The following is a 7,988-nucleotide window of genomic DNA, read 5'->3' on the forward strand; positions in this document are numbered from 1 at the left end:
GGAGCAAGTTTAATAACGCAGCTAGCAAGCGGGCTGCAAAGTTTCTCTCAGCCTTTTCCTAGTCCACTTGTACAATGGTTAGCTCTTCACCATTAATACATAGTTCACAAGTCATTCTCACAAAGTTTTTTGATTCTTGTGCCCAAGTCGGCTGAAAACTTATAGCATGCTTCTCCTCTCTCACCTCTTCTCTCTCCTCTACGTCAGCATTCAGCCAGCTTACAGCCCCTTATTATACTTGCTCTTAATAGAAATGGGAAAAGGACCACAAGGGAGCATATGCGCGCTTGACATTCCTGCGTGCCTCTAACTGTGTCGAGACTGTAGCTTTTGTTGCCCTGCACACCCACACTGCAGGTCACAGCATGGAAACAATGTGCCGTTCAACAGCTGGCGTGGACACCATAACAGGGCTTTCTATTTCAGGACCAGAGCACTGGCAACCAGTCATGCTCAGCTCCAATCGCGGCGAACGCTATGGGCCGGTGGCCGGCCGGAGCAAGACCACCTGGCCAAACCCTTGCTGGCGTCATCGGTCTGACGTTGGCCGGGCCGAGGCGGTAACGCTGCTCGGTCAACTGGTTACTAGTGGTGACCGGCTTGACCGCCGTTTTGTGCCCGCGAGACCTGACAGCGAAGCGGCCCACATGCTTGGTCAGGGGAGAGCACCAAGCCTCCATGCCGCCAGCGTGGCACGACGCTGACAGCCGGGCCGGGGCTCCCCCTCTCGCCCGGTCGTTCAAGGCGCGGCGTCTTGCGTCCATCGATCGCTGAGCCGGTCGTGACGTCTATTTATGTAGCCAGTCTCCGGAGCAAACATGGAGCTCGCACTCGCACTCGCGCAGCAGCACAACATCACAATTCACGCAGAGCAGCACTCAAGCCGGGCATCAGGGCATGGCGGACTAGCTCATCTCCACGTCCGTGCACGAGGAGCTGCTGGAGAGCTACGTCCGGCCGGCACACATTCACCACCAGAGCTAGTCTCGTGCACGCACGCACGGCCCTAGCTACCTCGATCGGCAGACGGCAGCCATGCCTGCCATGGATGCTCATCAGGCGGTGACGACCGGCGGTGGCGGCACCGGCGGCTACGTCGAGTTCCTGGACAAGGTCTGGGCAGCCCTCGCCGGGCTCGGCAAGAAGCTGGCCAAGATCGCGACGGACGATCCCAGGCGGGTGGTGCACTCGTTCAAGGTCGGGCTGGCGCTCACGCTGGTGTCCATGCTCTACTACGTCCGCCCCATCTTCAACAACTGGGGGCTCTCCACCCTCTGGGCCGTGCTCATCACCGTCGCCGTCATCATGGATTACACCGTCGGTAAGCCCGTACGCTGCCGTGCATCGCAGTTAGTTGTAGAGATCGATGACGTACGAGGCGCATGCAACGCCATGCACCCGTATAGTTTAATTAATGGCTTATTAATTAACGGGTGCGTGTGTGTGTTGGCAGGTGGGACGCTGATCAAAGGCCTGAACAGGGCGACGGCAACGCTGGTCGCCGGGTTGATCGCCGTCGGGGCTCACAAGGTGGCCAACCTGGGAGGCAGCAAAGGGGAGCCCATCATCATACTCGCAATCTTCGTCTTCCTCTTAGGTACAGTACCTACTATATACCTTCTATACCCATGCAGGCTGATTCCTTGTCAAGCTAGCTGCTTGTCTGTGTAAAGCGAAAGCCAGGCACGCAGGCTAGCTTCGTTCTTAGCCGTGTACGGCCGGTACGCTTAGTTACTTTCATGACGAGATCGACATGTCACGATCAGTACGTGCTTTAATTAAATTAATTCGTTCTCTCTCTCGCAGCGACGGCGGCGACGTTCACTCGGTTCATCCCGGCGGTGAAGGCGTGGTACGACTACAGCGTGACCATCTTCATCCTGACCTTCAGCATGGTGGCGGTGTCGAGCTACCGGGTGGAGGAGCTCATCCGCCTCGCGTACCAGCGCTCCTTCACCATCTTCGTCGGCGTCGCCACCTGCCTCTTCACCACCATGTTCGTCTGCCCGGTCTGGGCCGGCGAGGACCTCCACAACCTCGCCGCCGAGAACCTCGACAAGCTCGCCGAGTTCCTTGAGGGTACGTAGCACCATCCATCCCACTCGATCCTTGGAATATGTACAACGAATCGGATCGGATTCCCATGTCAAAGATAAACTAAATTGTATATATACATGTATTTGTGTGTGCAGGACTGGAGTCCGAATGCTTCGGGGAGAACGCTCCCGGCGAGGATTTGGAAAGCAAACCGTTCCTCCAAGTGTACAAGAGCGTCCTCGACTGCAAGGCCACCGAAGACTCTTTGGTAAGCAGCAATGCACTTTGATGTTGAGCAGCAATAAAGCTCCTGTATCCAGAAACTGGGATGATCCGTTATAATGCATGCATGGCTTCTATTCTTCCAAAACCGCAGGCAAATTTTGCCAAGTGGGAGCCAGGTCATGGCAACTTCTACTTCCGGTACCCATGGGGCCAATACCAGAACATCGGCGCCGTTGCACGCCAGTGCGCTTCCTCAATGCAGACTCTTGCTTCCTACATCATCACACTCATAAAAGCTCAGGTAATTGCAAATCCAGCCATTTCGCTATAGATCAAAATTAAAGGTTTACAGAACCATGTTTACTGATCACTAGCATCATCCTTTTCCTGCTCACAGCGTCCTGAAACGAATTTGGAGCTATGCTCGAAGGTTCGAACAGCATGCGGTGAGATGAGCTTGCACTCGGCCAAGGCGCTCCGGGCGCTCTCAGCGGCGATCCAGGCGAGGACTGTGCCATCCCCGGCCATGACTCACATGACTGCAGCGATCAGAGCGGCGAAAGGCCTCAAGGCCGAATTGTCGCAGGACGAGGATCTGGCCAAAGTGATGCATGTTGCTGGCATTGCATCTCTCCTCTCAGAAGTGGTTTCTCAGACAAAGAAGATCACAGAATCTGTTGGTAACCTAGCGAAAGTTGCCGGCTTCAAAAGCCCTGATGAGAACACTGATCAGAAGGATGTGGTTATTATTGTAGATAGTGGAGAGGCAGCGGGACTTGGCACATCAGCACTACAAGGGAACGGGTAGATGATTTAAAAGTTAATGGTACAACATCGCCTTCACCAGCATCTCCACCTTCCAAGAGGACAGCGGTACCTCGTAGATGGACGTAGTAGTTTTAATATTAGCGTGGCAAAGAATAACTCTATTCCAAATGTTGGACTTTTAATAATGTGAACGATGTACTATGTACGATGAAGTTTTTAATAATATGAATTATTTATTATTCACTTTTGTTGTTATGTACGATTCTCTGAAATAAATTAAGAGGTTGGAAGTTAAAAAATAGCTTCTCCTGATTCTAGGAAGTGATTCTCCATCCCGACTTCAAGATATATACTACGTAGTTTTCTGTTCATACTGGTCCATCAAGACGACTACTCGATTCTCTGTATGGTTGTTATGCAAGACGTGGTTTTCTGTGTGTGTGTTTGATGTCTCCCACGTATTTAGTTTATCAGATGAAAAGAGGCCGTTCTCCTCTCATTATTCTTAACAAATACTCCTACTTACCCATTAAATGCTGTTATTTTGGTAATATAGTTTGATTCTTCCCCAATAGGTATCGAGAAATGGGATGGGGATTGGCCCCGGGTCATAGTCGGAACAGAGGAATTAATCGGATGGGTCATCTCCACGGCCGTGCACGAGGAGCTGCCGGAGAACTACGTCCGGCCGGAGGCGCAGCGCCCGCGCCTCCACGAGGTGGTCTCTGACGCGCAGATGCCCGTCGTGGACCTCGCCGAACCCGACCCCGCCGCCGTCGTCGCCAGCATCGGCGAGGCCTGCACCACCCACGGCTTCTTTCAGGTGCTCAACCATGGGGTGCCCGTGGAGCTGATGGACGCGATGCTGGCGGTGGCGTACGAGTTCTTCCGGCTGCCGGCGGAGGAGAGGGCCAAGCTCTACTCCGACAACGGCTGTACGCTTAATAGGTTCAAAACTATTAATAAAGTGCAAATTAATAGTTTGAAGTATCCGATTACATCCAAAGCTGAGGTGCAGAGGTGCTGCTACTCTGTACACCCTTTTTGTTTTTCCTCCAAGCTTCTGGAATCACTTTTTGCTTCCTTTCTATTTCCCTCGTGAGACCAATCGCTGAACAGATGCTTCAAAAGAAAATTTTGAAAGTGACTAACCACCATGTACCATGTACCTTGGACGGCTCTACCATGTGGTGGAGATCAGGAGATATGCACATGCACGCCGGTTTTTAAACCGTTCCTAGGACAGACAGAGCTCCTGCTGCCAGAAAAGATAAGCTGAGCCAGCGGTCCAAGCTCCCTCGGAGTAACTCCGAAAGCTCCCTTCAAATTACCCAAAAATTTATTTAGAGAAAAAATTAGAAAAAAATACCTCCAACAGCTTTCTCATCCTTCCCGTAAAAATGCGCGGACGCTAAAAACACCTCCGTCACCCTGAATTTATGTGGGGAACCGGTCCTTCCACAATCCCGGAATTTCTTGCAGCTCACGGCTTCGGGCGGCCGTAGGAACTGCGATTCCCGGTGGTCCAATCGCCGGAGCTTGCAGAGGCGGGTCGTCAACGATCTTGCCAACTGCCCCGCGTGGTCTTGAGCACGGTCCCACCCTTCTTGTGCCAGTCGTCGACGGCGGGCGGGTCGAGGCGCACGTGGTCCTCGTCGCCACCATAGAAGCCCCGGTAGCCCGCGGCGACGCCGAAGATGTCGCGGATGTCGTAGAGCTCTTGGAGGCCGACGATGAGCTCCCTGAGCACTGTGTTGAGGCTCGAGTAGAGGCCCCCGCAGGTGACGAGCGCGGCGCTTGCACGGGTAGGATCGACAGCGATGTCCCTCCAGGGCCGCGCACAGCGGTAGGCCATGAGCGAGGATGGCGTCGCGGAGGCGAGGTCGAAGAAGGCATGGCGGAGGAGACGTCGCCCGAGGAGATGTAGAAGGTGGTCGGTGGGTGGAAGTAGGGGTGGCTTGAGATGGGGTTCTAGAACGTCAGGGACGGGGAGGCCAGCGCGGTGGGCAGGCACCTCACATCGAGAAGGGTGAGCGGCGGGAGAGTAACGGTGGTGTCGGTCGGGCCCGTGTCATCCGCAGCGGTGGCGTGGTGGCCGCCGGAGGAGTTGGGGGCGGTGGGGTCCATGCGTTGGCGAGCGAGAGGGGCCGCGGCTTCGTGGGCGGTGGCGAGTGGCGACTCGCGGCAAGGTGATCGAAGAGGACTGCGTGGGAAAGTGGAGGAAGATGAAGAAAGAATGACACGGGAGAGAGCAGGAGAGGCGCCGGCTAGACCCAATTACGATGATGTGGCCTATTTTAAAATATTGAGGGCTAGTTGAAATATTAGAGGCTAGTTATTAGGGATCAACTGTGAGTTGATGTGTATTTTGAAAAAAAAATAGAAAAATTCTAATACATAGTTTTGGGAAAGAATTTTGTGAAAAGGAGATGCTATCACTTGCCCACTGCTCCGACCACTTGCCTACCTCACTGTGTCCCGAGAGTTCCTGAGAGCTGCTCCCTTTTGTGGAGTGTGACCACTACAACAACTAGTGGCACGGTGGAGTGAGCCCACTGCTTCCCTCCCGCTCCCCTGCCGAGCGTCCTCCTCTCCGGCGGCCGCCGCCCGCCGTCCCAGGTCCCCGTCGCTCCGCAAGCGGCATTGTGTCGTCACGCCCCTCGTCGCCGCCTGCAGCCCTGCGCCGCCGCCTCAGCTCGACAACGGTTGGTACCCCGCGCTACCTCTCCTGAACAGAGGACTACTTCCGAGCATCTGTCTTTAGCGACGTTGCTGTGTTGTCTGACCTGACGCGGAGGAGGAAGGCTCCGGGCGGCGGCAGGTGCTTCTGGCGGGTGCTGCCGCGGCCGCCGCGTTTATTTCCCGGCCTAATCCGGCGGCATGTGAGTTGCTCTTCGATTTTACTATCTCCTTTGAATGCTCGTATTCTGCTGCTTTAACAAACCACTTCCACTTTGCTGGTCACTGAGGGACAAGCTTGCTTTGTGAATATAGCTTATTTGGTCAAAACTGCGCCTCTGAGTGCCATTCTGATCTCGTATAGTCGCAGCAGAGGCTAAGAAAGGGTTCCTGCCTGTCGTCGACAAGAAGGCTAGGTACTCTTTCCTCTCCGACGGCAACAAGAGCGGCGAGGGGCAGCAGTGGCGGGCCCGGCTGGGGTGGCGCGCGGCAGGGTCGGCTGCGGCCGGTGCGGCGCAGGCTGCAGCAGTCGGCGCGGGCACCCGCCCCCCGCTCCCGCAGCCACCCCAGCGCGGCGGCGCGGCCGCGGGGGCCCGGCAGCGGCTCGAGGAGAGAAAGAGCAGGTTAGGGTTGAGAGAGAAAGGAGCGCATCGGACGGATGAGGATCCACGCACAAATCTCAAACACCGGAAGCCACGTAACGTATGGGCTTCCGGAAGGCATATAGGATTGGCGGTTGCAGCCTTGCGGGAACTGGTATAGCATGGGCCGTGATATTGTGGGCCTGTATTCGGCCTTCACCACAACACAACGGTATGGTCGGATTGGGTTGGGCCGGCCGGCGATTTGATGTTGCGGATCGGACCCTGATTTGATTTGTCAGAGAAAAAGCGCCCTTTCACTAAAAAAGAAAGTCCTGTAGAAGATTTATTAACGTGCTGCCATCTACTACAGTATCATCTCTCTAGAGACGCCATGGTCATCATGATTGTGACCCAAGGCGAAGCTAGTGACGTCAACGCGTTTTTTACCAACACACACTTGCATCTTTGGACTTTGTTGGAGTATCCATCCTACTCAACATCAAGCGGCATATTCTTATCGGCCTACCTCACTGGTTGCGTAGGGGCGTGACGACACTGGTGACGTGAGAAGATCAGCAGGCAGCAGCTGATCTGTCTCTAAGCTAGTGTTGTGCTGCAAAATGGAGATTATTTAGGGGGTGTTGATACCCCTGCTAAACTTTATCACCTGTCACATCGGATGTTTGAATGCTAATTAGAAGTATTAAACATAGTCTAATTACAAAACTAATTGCACAGGTGGAGTCTAATTCGCGAGACGAATCTATTAAACTAATTAGTCCATGATTTGACGATGTGATGCTACAGTAACTATTTGCTAATGATGGATTAATTAGCCTTAATAGATTCGTTTTGCGAATTAGACTCCATCTGTGCAAATAGTTTTGTAATTAGCTCATGTTTAGTCTTCCTAATTAGTAGCACCCTTTCTTAAGCAACCATACTAAACACCATTATTTTTGCTTTGCGAACTTCCGTCCAACAATCATGTGTAAATAAACAACAGGCCTACCAAAGTCGTCGGCCGACTACTATACTATTAGTCTAATAATTAACGAAGTTGATCTTTTCTTCTACCGTCATCAATTAAATTGGCAGTATAGGCGTTAACTTGCGTGGTAAGAAACGAAGCGTTGCTAACAATGTCGATTAACTTGGGTGATGGCCTATTAATTACCTTTTCCAATCTCAATTATTGGTTTCTTCTTCGTTCGCCGTTGATCTAGATTAAAGCAAGCGCTACATACGTTGACAGCATCGTCCCCAATTTAGATGTGTCCTTCCCGAATTAACCTTCTTCCTTGTATGCTCATCTCGTTAGCGTTCAGACGAAACCCTAAACGCCTGCATCTATTCCCATCGCGTCTTCGTCTGAACATGTAATCTAAACCTTGTAAGACATCGTACTTCTCTCCTTCTTATATGATATGGTATTGCTCCTGCTATTTTACGTTTCAAAAAGAGAAAGAAGATTTCTTCGTTTCCACGCATATCTATGAGCATGAGCAAATTAGGTCGGCGAGGAAAGCAGTGTCTACGGTTGGCGGGCGGCCGCGATCGAGTTCGATCAGTCGCCCGCCGAGCTGCTACCCGCCAGTAATAGGCAGCATTACTGGCGAAGGCCTTTTGACGTGTCACGGACAAGGCCATGTAAGAGTAGTCGGGTCATGGCGGAGACCACAAGCGCGGACGACA

The 7,988-nt window shown here is 53.0% G+C and overlaps 2 protein-coding genes across 2 annotated transcripts; one reads left to right on the top strand and one right to left on the bottom strand.

Moving 5' to 3' along the window:
• Positions 1 to 1,035: 1,035 nt before the first annotated feature.
• LOC101779348 (aluminum-activated malate transporter 1) lies at positions 1,036 to 4,181 on the top strand. The gene is made up of 8 exons (XM_014805848.2): positions 1,036 to 1,321; positions 1,454 to 1,597; positions 1,807 to 2,079; positions 2,193 to 2,305; positions 2,414 to 2,563; positions 2,660 to 3,004; positions 3,587 to 3,965; positions 4,150 to 4,181. Exons 1-8 carry the CDS (start codon positions 1,036 to 1,038, stop codon positions 4,179 to 4,181), a joined length of 1,722 nt encoding a protein of 573 aa, XP_014661334.2.
• A 404-nt stretch (positions 4,182 to 4,585) lies between these two features.
• LOC105915204 (ATP-dependent 6-phosphofructokinase 2-like) lies at positions 4,586 to 5,157 on the bottom strand. Its single transcript, XM_012849180.1, has 2 exons — positions 5,050 to 5,157; positions 4,586 to 4,987 (listed from the first exon to the last, which is right to left on the bottom strand). The coding sequence occupies exons 1-2, from the start codon at positions 5,155 to 5,157 to the stop codon at positions 4,586 to 4,588; spliced, it is 510 nt and encodes a 169-aa protein (XP_012704634.1).
• Between the last annotated feature and the right edge of the window lie 2,831 nt (positions 5,158 to 7,988).

Source organism: Setaria italica, chromosome IX (assembly GCF_000263155.2).
Source record: "Setaria italica strain Yugu1 chromosome IX, Setaria_italica_v2.0, whole genome shotgun sequence".
NCBI lineage: Eukaryota > Viridiplantae > Streptophyta > Magnoliopsida > Poales > Poaceae > Setaria > Setaria italica.

Bases quoted from the DNA above. Each gene is read 5' to 3' on its own strand.
- LOC101779348 (XM_014805848.2), top strand. From the start codon at position 1,036: ATGCCTGCCATGGATGCTCATCAGGCGGTGACGACCGGCGGTGGCGGC. The intron at 1,598-1,806 runs GTACAGTACCTA...TCTCTCTCGCAG, and splicing joins AATCTTCGTCTTCCTCTTAG to CGACGGCGGCGACGTTCACT. The intron at 2,306-2,413 runs GTAAGCAGCAAT...CCAAAACCGCAG, and splicing joins AGGCCACCGAAGACTCTTTG to GCAAATTTTGCCAAGTGGGA.
- LOC105915204 (XM_012849180.1), bottom strand. From the start codon at position 5,157: ATGGACCCCACCGCCCCCAACTCCTCCGGCGGCCACCACGCCACCGCT. The intron at 4,988-5,049 runs GTGAGGTGCCTG...CCCCATCTCAAG, and splicing joins CGCCGCTCACCCTTCTCGAT to CCACCCCTACTTCCACCCAC.